The sequence below is a fragment of the Lepisosteus platostomus genome, chromosome 12 (genome assembly GCF_059453375.1).
Source record: "Lepisosteus platostomus isolate fLepPlt1 chromosome 12, fLepPlt1.hap1, whole genome shotgun sequence".
Taxonomy (NCBI): Eukaryota; Metazoa; Chordata; class Actinopteri; order Semionotiformes; family Lepisosteidae; genus Lepisosteus; species Lepisosteus platostomus.
The window spans coordinates 8,983,152-8,997,632 of NC_142622.1; the positions used below are offsets into that span (position 1 = coordinate 8,983,152).

Here is a 14,481-nt window from a genome sequence, read left to right on the forward strand (position 1 = left end):
ACTAAACCAAAACTTTGGTTTGGGTTGCTGGTTTTTGCTATTTTTCCTTTTTTCATTCTTCACAATTATTCTCATCAAGACTTAAAATAATAAATAATAATAATCCTTACACTTCTGTACTCTATTCTGGACACTCCACTCAAACAGCTGTACAAGTAATGGGGATCCCCTCCACCACCACCAGTGTGCAGCCCCACCTGGATGATGCAGTAGCAGCCAGAGTGCTCCAGTATGCTCACTACTCACCAGCTCTCAGTGGGGAGGAGAGCAGAGTGACGAAGCCCGTTCAGAGATGGGGATTATTAGGATTGGTAAAAGCCAATGGGAAATCCGTCCAGGACACTAGGGTAACACCTCTTCTCTTTTCAAGAAACGCCCTGGGGTTTTTAATGACCACGGAGAGTCAGGATCTCTGTTTCACGTCTCATCTGAAGGATGGCATCTTTCTTGCAGTATATTGTCCCCATCACTATACATTAGGGTTAGATTCTGCATTAGGACCCACACAGATTGCAGGGTGTGCGCTCAGATATCAGCTATGTCAGGCAGTTCTATCACAAGTCACGCTGCCATACTGGGACGAGCTGTACCGCTAACATTTCCTGCAAAAGCAGGAGAGAGCGTTGTGATTTTCTCTCCGGGAGGTGGGGTCGCCCCGTGCTGCGGGGGGGGGAGCGGACCCCTGCCCGGCTGTGTTGCTCACGCTGCCTCTGCCCTGTCAGGAGCACCGCGGAGCCGCTGGCCCAGTGGGACAGCCCCATGCAGGTGAAGCTGTCTGCCTGGAAGCCGGGCCTCAACACTCTGCTGATCGAGCTCCTGCCCTGGGCTCTGCTGGTCAACCGCTCCCAGTGGGACCTCTGGCTGTTCGAGGGCGAGAAGATCGTGCTGCAGATTCCTGCTGGGAAAGTCGTCATGCCCCCCAATCTGAAGGTGAGCCGCTCCTTTTCCTGCGGCAGAGGCCACAGGACGTGTGCATTCCAGGAGCAGGCTGCTGATTTTCAGTTGTTTTTTAGGATTGAGAAGATGCCTTTTAAATGCATTCAGTGCAGGAAGAATGTATGGTGTGTACATTTGCACGTGGTTTCTGTGAAAATGCTGCCCCAGAATTTGTGAATGTTAGGAGTGTTTTTCTCATCGAGCTCCAATGACATTTCCATCAGTCTTGCAGCCTCATGTGAGAGAGTTAAAGACACGCACGCACGTTAGCCGATACATCCAGTGCTGAGCCATGCAATTTTGTTAATACTGAGGTCCTGGGATACTACTGGCAAAGGCCAATAGAACACAACTCTTGCTAATAAAAGTCAGCGCTGCAGGCGCCTGGCCAGTGGTGATCGCTAGTGTGTGGTGAGTCGAAGATCCCACATGCATCTCCCCACCCCTAACAGCATTCAGCTGGCAAAGGAAGCTCCAAGCAATAGTCAAGCAGGGGGTTGAATGGACGTGGCCTGGCACCCTTCAGGACATGTGCTGCCAAGCCACACTTAAATACATTGTCAAGCAGAGGCTAATGAACTGTGACTGGACCTTGCAAAACTCAGCTTTGCGCTGTGATAGGATCACTCAATACATAGAACCGGGTTACGGAAGCAGGAAGATTGTGTTTTCTTGTGTTCAGAAATCCTTAAAGTGAGCTAAGACCTGCATGGAAGATTGCAGGAGCCCCTTGATTTTTGACAGAAGTATTCTGTTTTATCACTGTATTATGCTCAAGTTGATATCTGCTAAAGTGATTGATTCCCAGCCTCAGGCACTTTCTGAACCATGTTGTTTCTTTGTGATGTATCTGAAAGAAGGGTGAATCAAGGCTGCATTGATTCTTGCTTTTGTTAACCACACGTGGCAGTGTCTGCTATTGATTTGCAGAATGGGAATAAAATCAAATAGTGCAGGCAAACAGCCGTCTTACGTGTATCCATCGTAAACCAGCGACAGCAGGTAGAAGTGTTCCAAAGCATCATTCATCAGTACTCAGACCCCCTTTACTTTCCCACTTCCACATGTTGTTAAGGCCTGGGCTGAGAACTGAGAGGGTTAAAAATCACCAGAATAAAAGCAGATAAGCTTGAGCAAAAAAAATCACAAAATCACAAAACAAAAGCAGTAAATGTGTAATAGCTTGTGAAACAGAAACAAATAAAGCATTGTGACCGCGGTACTTCTAGTTTATTAGGTACTGCCAGAAACCAGTTGGAAGTTTTTCCTGTAATCTGGGCCTTTTGTTTTAGCCGCTCTGTTTATATTATGGAACGCACAATCAGTGGGGATGAGAGTAAGCCCCCACCATCGTTGCTGTTCTCAGCACATCTGGAAGGCGGTCCTCTCTTGAGCGTTTGGGTGGCCCCACTCAAGCCTGTCCCCCACCTGCCCTGTTCACCCTGCTGTGTCTGTTAGGCCCAGGCCTGTTACACTGCGGCCTGACAGCTCCTCAGACGGGTCGGGAGGCAGCTTGCAGCTCAAGACGCCAGCAGACCACAAACCCCTCCATTGTCAGTGTCAGGTGTGACCTTAGAAATGCTTTTATTTATCATTTGCATTGTACAGTGCATGCTCTCAGGATCGACAGCAAATGTGCACTCCAAGGAATGGAGAAAGTTACAAGTCTGAGGTATGGATGGGCTCTGGAATGAGTAGTCAAGAGTTCTCACTGTTCTGAAAGAGTAGGGCCGAGCCCTGGAAATGCTGGTGTACAGTCAGCTGGGGGATTTCCTGAATTGCCATGCAGTCTTCAGTTCGGTCATTCAATCCAGTGATCTGCAGCATCAGGCGCAGAAGGGTCTCATAATAAACGCAGCCAGAGATGAGAAGAAAGGGGTGATGTCGTCAGCAGCCGCTCGGCAATCGTGGCATTCCTAAAACTAAAGATCTCTGTAAGTCGGAAGAAACTGCTGAAAGATGGGCAGTCCCAATGAGAGCTCTTCCACTATGGGCCTCGACCAGGCTGCAATCACAATGTGAAAACCTGTGCTGTGCTCTGTAGGTTTCAGCTCTTGTCCACAAGCACTCTACAAATTGTTATTGTTCTGCAAAGTGACATAAGCTAATGTCCACGTGCAGACCAGGAAACAGCATGATAAAGATAAAGATGATCCTACTCATTGTGTTGAGCCTAGGATTCTCTGCACTTCACATTTTGCCATTGCAAGACCCAAAGTGTCTAAATTTGTGGTAGTAGAGAGGCTGTCCCTCTATTCTGATGGCCTTTCTCGTTTCTGCAGGAGCCCTTTCAGATTGGCATCTACTGGGCCAACACCAACACAGTGCACAAGTCCACCGCCCTGAAGCTGGTGCATGACCTCACCTCCCCCCGCTGGAAGGATGGGCCGGGGGCAGAGCTCGTCACCCTGGATGAGGAAGGCTTCGTGGAGGTCGAGATCATGCTGGGCACCGTTCCTGGACATCAGAAAGTAGGTGCCGAATTAGGCCTTAGAGAGGAGAAAAGAAACTTCATCAGTAAGGAGTTTTTCTCTAGCTCACAGGGGTGTCCCATCTCTTTTTTTCCTATCCCTCACCCCTAATTTTGCCAGACCTTTTCCTCGCAGGAAAGTGACACAGATGTGGGGCTGGGTTAACAAAGAAAATTGTGCAACTCATTCCAACTCACAAACCTGATGCCGCAGAATTCTAAGCTTCATCAGTGTTTGTTTAGTGCATCTTGTTTTTCCTTCAAAACAAATGTGCCCTACAGAGACCCGGGAATTTCCTCTGACTCAGCACCTGTGTTGCACTTTATTTCCTCCTTGCCTTGCGGGTGCAGGGCTCTCCGTTCATTAGTGCAGATGTTAAAAAACAATGTGTTTGCGGAGTCGAAAAACAAACACAAAGGGCAAATTTCTCCCAAATGCTTGTTGTTTCTTCACTGTAGTTGTGCCAGTTCTGCGTTTCCTCGGCGGTGAAACACGGGATTCAGATCCTGCAGATTGAAGACAGGACCCTGATAGTGAACAACACGCCCTATCAGATCTGCTACAGGCCTGTTCTGTGTGATGCGGCAGTGGGCTTGGGAGACCAGGTGCGTGCTGTCCCCAGACTATTATAGATGCTTATAATAAAGTACAGAGTCTTGAAGCGTCTTATTGTTGGGTCTCATACATGATTGCCTTCACATCTTGCATGTCAAATTCTTTTCCTTGGCAATCCTAAACTTGAGCAATTTCAAAAGGACCAGAAACATTAAGAGAGAGAGATAGTCAAGTGTACTATCTGGTTTTGGTCTTTTCCACTTTCTTTCCAATTTTGGCATGCTCTGTTCTGTCTTTTGCTTAATTGCTATAGACACCAATTATGAGAATGACAGGCCTTTTTTTGGGGGACATTTCCATCATATTATTTGCCCTTTTCATGAATCTGCAGAAGTGACACATTACCATTACCAGGTTTGGAGAAAAAGCTTTTGTTTTATCCTGAATAAAGCCCTGAGAGTTTATCGGGTTCTATGAGGTCATTTAACGATGCAGCAGATTTTTTAAGAAACGCAGGACTGTTGGCCTGTTGCCTCTCATTTCTTGAATAAAACAGTAATGCAAGCCACAGACAAGGTGAAGTTAGGAATTTCTCTCAGAATTGTGCACACTTTGCATTAAAGGCTAAACATATCATTGCATGTCACCCCTGCCACCAGTATAGGGGTAAATGGTAAATGATTACAAGGTGCTGGGGTAACACACTGCTCTGTCCTCCCTGTCTGTCTCCGTCCTGCTCTCCAGCCCTCTGGCGCTCCAGACAGTGCTGTGTTCACCCTCGAGCCCGCTGGCGGCCAGTCCTGCCCCCAGCCCGGCTCCGTGCCCTGCTGGGACCTGCTCTCCCACTCCAGCCTGGCCGGCGCGGACGCCCCTCACCCTTCCAGGCACCTGCTGCTCAGCTCTGTGCCCGGGCTGGCAGGCCGGAGCTGCTGGAGCTTGCCGGCCAGGATCAGACCAGACTTCCCCAGGCAGAGCGTGGCCGTGCCGGCAGAGCCCTGCAGCCAGACCGGGATGTGCACCAGGTGGGCTGCGGACCGCGCGGGACCGTTCCTCGTCTGTCTTTCGCTGGAGCACAGAAAACGCAGGATAATAAACGAAAGGCTTTGGTGGATGTGCCCTGTTAAGCTTTTGTGTTAAAACATTGACAAATGCCCTCAGAATTTCCACTGTCTCTGCACAGTGTGAGGAAAGGCCAGACATGCATCAGTGAAAAAGTACAGTGCCTTCAAATGAATGTTTGGCCAGAAAAAAGAATCTCCTGAGTATTGAAGGGATTTCACTATATCTGTATATATTTTTAGATACTGATGGTTTTTTTTGTGTTATGTAGCTGTATTATATTTTCTTTCCTTGTGCCCTGCAAGTGGTTTTAATAATTTGGTTAGCACGTCGGTAGAACAAAGAGGTTAAAGCTTTTTTGTTCTGTTTATTCCATTTAAGGAGCTGTCTTTGTGATGATGAAGCCGGTTGCCCTTTCTCTCTTGTTTCAGAGCTGTGGTCCTGACGTACCAGGAGCTCCTTGGCGTCACTTACATCACCCTGAGTGAAGACCCCTGCCCGCGTATGATAATCCACAACAAGTGCCCAATCCAGTTTGTCATGAAAGAGCATGTCAGAGGTAATTCGTTTGCAGCTCTGTTCTGACTTCTGCGAAGGCTGACATGTTTTTTGGCAATTGTGCACCTCGCGTTGCTTGTCTTGCTTCTAAGCACTTGCCTTGAGTAAGAAAGCTCCAGGCTCTGTGTCCAGCTGCAGTTCATCAGCCCTGAATGTATCACTGGGGGTACCGGGTAAGGGGGGGGAGGGGGGCAGGTCTAGTCACACTGTACAGAGGCCCGAGAGAGATAAAACATTGTAGGCATAGCAGAAGGGGTCAGCGTGTGGGCCATGACTGGTCTCCATCACTCACTGTGACAGGCAAGGACCGTTATACCCACTGGAGTGAGTCTGCGGTGGTTTGTTTGTTTTCCCAGATCACATTTGTCCACATCTCCACAGCCCCAGTTCACAGCAGCCCCAGGCTAGAGAGTGCTGTTTCACCGTGAGGACAATAAAGCCCTCTCTCAGGAGTGTTTCAGTCCTTCACCTTAACCGTGCCCTTGCCCATGTGTCATGCCTTCACACCAGAGAGGCTGAGCAAGCTGATGTTTCACTTTACAAATACAGCCCTGTTCTGTTTAGTATGCAGTCTCCCTGTTTTTCTTTCTTTGTTGTCTTGATGTGTGATTTATTTTGAGCTTGGATCGAAAGGCAAAAAAAAAACCCAACCACATCACTTAACCAGAACAGAGAGATCAGGTCACAGCTTTGCATGAAACTGGTTTTTGCTCAGTCTTGAACTTCGTCCTTTTGAAATTCCTTTGCAGCTTTTACCATGTTTGCCAGTGCTCCTATCCTATCATCTGCAAGCCTCATTAGTTTACTAATTATCAAATAATCTAGATAACTGCTATAAATTAGGGAAATGTGGTTCTAATACAGATCCCTGTGGTACTCTGCTCATCACGTCACCCCAATTGGAATATTTACCCCTTATCTGTACTCTTTGTTTCCTATCCGTTAGCCAGTTCTTAATCCAGTTGAATGCCTGCTGCTTGCAATTTTATTATTTCGAGTTTTGAACTAATACTGATCCTCCGTATACTTCATTATGTTAGGAAAGTGTCACCTGTGTCTATATTGTTTGTGTAAAAAAATCATTTAGTTGTAATTTTATTCAATTTCCAGTAATAAACTGTATTTTTACATGGGTTCTAGTGCTAAGCCTGATAAACTGAATGGAATAAGGCCCCACCACATAGTTGTCTCATCTGAAATGTCCGCATGTGGTAATGGTTTCCTAACCTGTGAGGTGGAGCACCTTGCATACCTGAAACCCAGGCGTCCTGACATTTAATGTAATGCAGACGGGCAATCTTGGGTTTACAGGAGAGATGTCTGCTAAAAATGTACAGTTACTTCCAAAGCAAAGGTAAAATCCGCATCTGTGATAAAAAAGGATAGTTTCTCAAGACACCCTGATCACAGATCCTCTTTACCCAAGAACAGGGCAGTTTGGCAACACTACACAATAAACTCAGAGCCCAGAGTTGCACACTGCTGGAAAGGGGCAGCTTCTTTACCAACTTTCTCTTACACCTGTTCCAGTGGGGTGTAAAGATTTGAATGTGTTAAGAGGTGTGTGCAAGTGGGGACTTTTGAACAAAGTCTTTCTGGTGCTTTCTGTTAGTACAGTACCTTAGTACAGTTTCTCTCCGTACATACTGTATTTGGCAAAGCAAACATTAGAAATCAGTGTTATGTCACAAGTTCATGATGCATGACTGACACGGTTTCATTCTCCCATCATCCTTGGAGGCAGCCTTAATGAAAACATAACCACCTAAAAATAGTATCTGTGCCTTCGTACAGTAAACAGAATTTCATTAACACTTGGCACAGTGGCTTGCAGTGCTACCTCCCAGCACTGGGGGGCGCTGGGTCCAATTCGTGGGGTGCTACCTGCTATGTGAGTTTGTATGTTCTCCCCATCTTCCCATGGGTCACCTCCAGGTGCTCCAGTTTCCTCCCACTGTCCAAAAACACACTGGTAGGTTATTTGGCTTCTAGGAAAACTGGCCCTGGTGTGAGTGCGTGCCCTGTGACTGTTGTCCTGTCCAGGATTTATCCCGCCCTGCGCCCTTTGCTGCTTGCCGTGATGGGCTCTGGCCCCCCCGAAACCATGAGTTGGATGAGGCTGTTAGAAGATGGGTGGGTGGGCTGTCCTGTTGCGTGACTGCATGATTTAAACAGCCCAAGCAGTGTGTGCCTGTGGACACACCGTGGCCAGACAGACTGTGGGGGGACGGGAGCAGTGATACTGAGCGTTGTTTCCCCAGATGCTCCCAGGACGGAGGTGTACTGCCGACCCCTCCCCGCCGAGTCCTCCCTGCACCACGAGCTCTACCACCACTTCTCCAGCTTCCCGGACTGCCGGCACCGGGAGACCCTGCCCGCCATCTTCCTGAAGGCTGTGCCGGAGGGCCAGCACGCGGAGGAGTGGAGCGACGCTATCGACATCAACAGCCCTGGCACCCAGGTAACGCCAGGCAGCTCTCCTTCTAGTCTGGCTCTTCCACGAGGCATGCGCTATATACACTGACCCAGTCGGGTTAATCCTCAAAACGAGAGTACTCTTCGTTGTGACAGAGCCATTTGATTTCGTTACCTGTCTGTCAGACCTGGTATCACAATTTCTTAAGGCCGTTAAATGCTATTAGATGTGCTCTTTGAGCTGGTGCTCTTTGCGCAATGTCCTTTTTCTTAAAGTGTTGGTCCTTATTTTTATTGGACTCCCATTTAAACCTAGTTTGCTTACAAGATCACTGATGTAAATTGGAAAGAATGCTGGTCCTAGTACAGATCCCTGAGGTACTCCACTAATTACATCATCCCAATTAGTAGTTTTACCTATTGTATACTTTTCTGCACTCAGTTTTCTATTAAATAGTTCTCGATTCTAATGCATGCATTTACCATGATGCTGATCGCCTGTACAGCCTTTGAGAGTAAAAGCATTGTATACATTAATTGCAGTTATCATTATAATTACCCCATTTTCTAAATCTGTACTGACCATCCTTAACACTGGAACTGACTAAGTTGTAACTTCATTGTCTGAGATGGTGGTGTCCAGGAAGCTGCTACATTGACTGTTTCCTGCTCCTGAAGTGAAGAAAGCTTGTTTTTGGTTGTGATTTTGGGTGGCAGTCTTGGGAAAGTCTGTATCCTTCTTCCCATGACAACCTGGGAGCAGTTCCTGTCAGCTCTGTCAGGTTTGTGGGGGTGGGAGTGTGGAGTGCACCCCATGAGTATGGGGTTTGCCAGTTCCTCCACCTCACGTTGCCCCATTTTGCCTGTGTGTTTGCTGCGCAGGTGGTGTTCATGCCAGGGTACGGCTGTGTGTACATCGACGTGTTCCACTGCAGCGGCGCAGTGACGATCACTCTGGTGCCGGAGGGCCAGGCTGACATTGTTCTCAACCGGTGCCACAGGTAAGGCACTGGACCGCGGGCAGAACAGCAGTCCCGCATGACCTGTCTGTGTCAAGCTGGGTCAGGTAGGGCTGAAATTCAGCTGACCTGCCACTAGAGGTCAGTATAGACCTCTTCTCACAGTAAAGAGACACAGTGGGTGAAGATTAGTTAATAAATTGGATAACTGAAGATGCATTCTCACATGGGTGTGATTTATTATATCTGGGATGTAAAGGGCATTGTAATTTGAGTTGGCAGTTGAGCTTGGAAAAGCTGGGCTCTCACTGCTTTTCTGATGAATTAGGGCTCCTTCACTCCTCAAGTAATCCTGAGGTTTTAATGTGTTTTAATGATCTTTTCAGCCACCTTGCTTGGAGCCTGTCACAGTCTCATATAATACACCACTCTTCTTTTAAAATAATAACGGGAGTTTCTCTGTTCACCATAATTGAGTACAAGATCAGTCCCAACTCTTTTTTTGTATTTTATTTAGTAAAATATATTTATATTCCAGTCCATTTCTCTAAAATGAATGAACCTTTCCTTTTTTAAATATTATGGTCAATAGTTTATGAATTCTGGAGAGAAAAAAATAGTTTCATCTTAAAATTGAGCTCTTAGTTTGCAATTAATATAAGTTTAATTTAAGTCCGTTTGCAGGTAGTCCACAATTTATTGTTGGAAAGTGTTTAACCACTGGAGGGCAGTAATGCCTGCCTGCCTTAGTGTCAGTGAACATCACTGATTTCCAGGGTTTCAAACAAAGGTTATGCACAACAAAGAGTCCACCAAGGACAATTAGCTGTTTATTTGTATGGGAGTATCTAGGAAATGGCAGTAAATGTTTGACTTTTTAAACAGTGGAAAAAGAAAGGCTAATACAAATATTGGAGAAATAGAGTAAAAAATATTACTATGCTTGAAAAATATTCTTTAGAACAATTTCAAATGCTATAGCCCCTTTGTTATGCGCAAATCAGCGATCCTTGACATTGGTGGTTCTTACCTAGCTGAGCTCATGCCCTGGGTCCGATTGTGCAGATCATTGACTGCCATTGGCATAAATCAGCGAGCTCTTTTCTCGCACAAAGATGGTCCGCATTGATTCTGTTTCTCTGAACCGGCCGGGTCCCGTTCGCCTCCGTGCCCCTGACCCGTTTCCGCCTCGTACCCCGGGACAGGACGCCGGCGTCCGCCCTGGCCCTGAGAGTCCTGCTGAGCGAGGCCAGCCTGACGCTGCGCGACGACGTCACCAGCCCCGCGGGCTCCGTGGAGCTGCTGCGGCTCACGCTGTCCAGGGCGCTGCTGCGCGTCACCCCCGTGCCCCCGGTCCCTGCGGCGGATTGGCCGGAGGAGCCGCGGGAGGTGGAGCTGCACTGCGCCAGCCTCCAGGTGGACAACCAGCTCTACAGCCGCGCCAGCTTCCACTTCCCCGTGCTGCTGTGCCAGGAGCAGCGGGCGGACCCGGCGCCCTGGTGCTGGGACTCCAACCCCGCGGTGTCGCCGCAGGCTCTGGAGGCGTACAAGAGCACCTGCTTCCTGCGGCTCGGCCTGGCTCTGTCGAGTGACGGCTGCAGCGTGGAGGAGGTCACCTTCCAGCTGAAGCTCGCCCGGGTCTACCTGGAGGACACGTTCGTGTACTACATCAAAACGCTGTTCCACACCTACATCCCCGACTCCGTGCTGGGCGGCAAGCCGGCGAGAGCCCCCTCCGCCCCGGGGGCCCTCACCCTGCCCGATCAGGTCCAGCAGTCCATTCAGGCCCTGGTCCACCCGGTGAAGCTGCGGAGACTGACCATCCACCCCGTCAACCTGCTGGTCAGCATTCACGCCTCCCTGAAGCTGTACATCGCGTCCGACCACACGCCCCTGTCCTTCTCCCTGTTCGAGAGGGGGCTCCTCTACACCACCGCCCGCCAGCTCGTCCACGCCCTGGCCATGCACTACGCTGCCGGAGCCCTCTTCCGGGCCGGTGAGTCCCCCGCGCCCCGCCCGTCGCCCGGTCCACAGGCGTCCGGGAGCCCAGCCGGACATCGGGGGTCTTCCCCGCCTGCTCATTGTTCTTCTTTCATAGTGAATGAATAGAAAACCAAACCCCGTAATCCAGTACCAGCTTGACGGCTCAGCATCATGCATTCTGTCCCAGGTGCTGCCACAGCTTTCTCCACTCTAAATCTGTGTCTTGTGAGAACAGAATTTGAGCATTCAGGGGGAGAGGAGTTAGAGCCTCATTACGTAGAGGGTCAGAGCTCAGTCTGGAATATGGTGGCAGTGTGTTCTTTTGACGGTACATAAAGTCAGACCAAGGTAAAGCTAGATTACTGGTGTTCCCCTTTGGGCTGCGCAGCAGTACCTTCACAGAAAGCAGTCGATTTTGATTTAGATTGAAACTGACTTTCGGTAATCGGAAGATGTCGTAACTGAACAGGGGTTAAAGGTAGGCCTGTCTGTAATGGTGTCTGATGTTGGTAGCGTAGAAGGGAAGATTGCATACATTTACTTTGAAATAGAAAATCCATGGTAAAGCAAAAGTGGAATTCTGTGCACAGTATACATGTAGGTTTTGACATTTTAAATGCACGTCTGTTGTCCTACAAATAAGCAGATTGTTTTCCAGAAAGTTGCATGCCCAAATGAAATATTTCTTGGAGGGCATGTGAGCTTTATCTGCAGTGTTCCATGACTCTTTCTAGCCCTTGCTGACTAACTCACACTTTTATAACATTTAACCCACTTATCCACCTCAGAAATCATTCCCATGGCTAACTGGACCTTTTTTATCGTTAGGACCTGTGTTTCATGCATCATAAAGTTCGGCCTCTGTGTTTGGACAAAGCTTTTTTTCCCGACACAGAAATACTTTATGTTACTGATTAAGTTTTCTTGGACATCTGTCATTATGTGAGTAATAAACACCATCTTCTAAGAAGACTTTATAGCAGAAATGCCACAACTGTAAGTCATCAAAAAGGCTATTAGATCATAAATATCAGCAAAAAACAGATATTAGAAAAGTGAAAAAATGGCCTGCTATTAATTTTCTAAAATATAGATATTTGTTTAACAAAATTGTATTTACAATCTGCAAATATTGATGTATTGACCTACTGGAGTGCATATAAAGCAACAGAGGGAGGGTGATGTGAAGTCAGAACTTTATAAATCAGATTTCCTATCATTCATGAATCTGTAACAGATGTAGAATTATCCTGTGATCTAAAACAGAAGAATTTAAACCATAAGAGAAAACCACAAAGACTGTCTTAAGGTTTTCTGCAAGCAAGCTCTGTATCTGTATTTATTGTAGAATAATGATGGATAATAATCCAAGCTGTGCCAGTGAATGTGTCACGGTGTAGTTGTTTTGCGTGCCTATGGGAGTGTATCAGCAGCTTGCCCTTACAGATACGTGTTATGAGCGGCTGGCAAGCTGGGGGATTCTGGGGCGGTGTTACTGTGGCCCCAGTCTCCCGCCCCTGCGGTGGCACAGATCGCACCCAGGTCACGGGGGGTGACGGGATTCCCATGAGGCCGTGTGAAGGTGAGAGGCTGACAAGTCCGTGTGTTCCCGCAGGCTGGGTGGTCGGGTCGCTGGAGATCCTGGGCAGCCCCGGGAGCCTGGTGCGCAGTATAGGCAACGGCATCGCTGACTTCTTCAGGCTGCCCTACGAGGGCCTGACCCGCGGGCCCGGGGCCTTCGTCAGCGGGGTCTCCCGGGGGACCACCTCCTTCGTCAAGCACATCTCCAAAGGTACGCACCGCACCGTGTCCCGCCATCTGCAACCCGTTTCTCTTAGCATGTGCTGAAACTGTCCGCCCGCCGGGAATCACGGGAAAGGATGGGAATCATCGCGTTGCAGATTTAGAGGCTGTCAAATTCAGGCTGTGCAGTAAATAATGGGGACGAGGGGCAGCCAGGGTAGAAAGTTGTATAAACATTCGTTTAAAAAAGAAGAAACATTTGCCAAAAACAGTGATACAGACTGATCGCCCAAAATGTACCCTTTCAGTGTTTTAATATAAACTAGATAACAAACTTTGGCAAATCAGGAGGCACTCTATTTTTCCATTGCAGTGTCAGATAGATAATGATCCAGAACTTTGCCAAACTCTCACGCACAGACATGAGGATCCTCTTGTGAGCCCGGCTTTTTGTTCAGCCGCAGCCCAAAAAACGCGAACACAAAGCTGCTTCTTATTCATTGGGAGCTTTTCGCTTCTTAAATAAAGGGGTTTGATCGAAACAACTGAAAAGGGGGGTTTCAGCATTTCTCGGGGTGCTAAAAGACCCACAGCTGCACTTTCCTCAGAAGGACAGAAGCCCTCAGGTGTCTGGTAAGAGACCACCGCGGGGGTCTGCGCGCTTGCTGTCAGCCCCCGAGAGAGGTGGCGCTCCAAGCACATAAACTCATTCCCCTTCCTCCCCCTCCTCCCCTTCCTCTTTCTACTCCCCTTCCTCTCTTTCCTCTTCCTCCTCCTCCCCTTCCTCTTTCTCCTCCTCCTCCTCCTCCAAGTCTACTCCTCCTCCCCTTCCTCTTCCTCCTCCTCCTCCCCTTCCTCTTTCTCCTCCTCCTCCTCCTACTCTACTCCTCCTCCCCTTCCTCTTCCTCCTCCTCCTCTCCCTCTCCCCCCATGCCGCTCTGCGCAGGGACCCTGACGTCCATCACCAACCTGGCCACCAGCCTGGCGCGGAACATGGACCGGCTGTCGCTGGACGAGGAGCACTACACGCGGCAGGAGGAGTGGAGGCGGCAGCTGCCGGAGAGCCTGGGCGACGGGCTGAGGCAGGGGCTCTCCCGCCTGGGCATCAGCCTGCTGGGTCAGTGCTGCCCTTACTGATTTATCGTTTGTGTGTTTGAAGTGAAATTACATTGGAAAATGCCACTGTGTGTGGGAATGCAACACCAGTGAAACCCTGCCTTCCACGTGCGTGTCCTGGAGTTGTCTTGCCCTAGCCATTCCAGTCTGCACTGCAGTGAACAAGCTGCTCTCTCATCCAGTGCAGTCGAACCCCCCAGCAGAAGCGTTCGTATAGTGATGTCAGGGTGTTTCTACAGGGGCGATTGCTGGCATCGTGGATCAGCCAATGCAGAACTTCCAGAAGACCGGGGAGACCCAGGGCTCTGCTGGCAACAGAGCCAAAGGAGTGATCTCTGGGGTTGGCAAGGGTATCGTGGGTGTCTTCACGAAGCCTATTGGGGGCGCCGCCGAGCTGGTGTCGCAGACTGGATACGGTAAGGGCTTCTCTGTGCTTGACTGGCTGACACGTTTGTAAACAGGCAGGCCAATACGTACGGAATTCTGTCGGAGAAATGCTCCCATCAGCAGCAGTGCCGCTGGAGAGAATTCTCTGACATGATCTTTGTACTGCCGTACTTGGCACAGATATCTTGTTTTGCACTTTATGAGCACTACAAAAAGAAATCATTTCCCTGTTTTTTCCTAACTTTCAGCACCCTCTCCTGATTGATTTCTGCCAAAAGATCTCCGAAGTCTCAGTTCTC

General features: G+C 48.8%; 1 protein-coding gene across 2 annotated transcripts in view; it reads left to right on the top strand.

Moving 5' to 3' along the window:
• vps13b (vacuolar protein sorting 13 homolog B) overlaps positions 1-14,481 on the top strand; it is a 325,535-nt gene that overhangs the window by 306,911 nt on the left and 4,143 nt on the right. For both annotated transcript variants that reach the window (XM_088600797.1, XM_088600796.1), the window contains exons 49-59: positions 723-930; positions 3,219-3,407; positions 3,866-4,012; positions 4,707-4,984; positions 5,453-5,580; positions 7,841-8,040; positions 8,877-8,995; positions 10,159-10,949; positions 12,552-12,728; positions 13,626-13,796; positions 14,035-14,211. In XM_088600797.1, the coding sequence (XP_088456923.1) occupies positions 723-930; positions 3,219-3,407; positions 3,866-4,012; positions 4,707-4,984; positions 5,453-5,580; positions 7,841-8,040; positions 8,877-8,995; positions 10,159-10,949; positions 12,552-12,728; positions 13,626-13,796; positions 14,035-14,211 (2,585 nt within the window). The remainder of the gene's footprint in view (positions 1-722; positions 931-3,218; positions 3,408-3,865; positions 4,013-4,706; positions 4,985-5,452; positions 5,581-7,840; positions 8,041-8,876; positions 8,996-10,158; positions 10,950-12,551; positions 12,729-13,625; positions 13,797-14,034; positions 14,212-14,481) is intronic.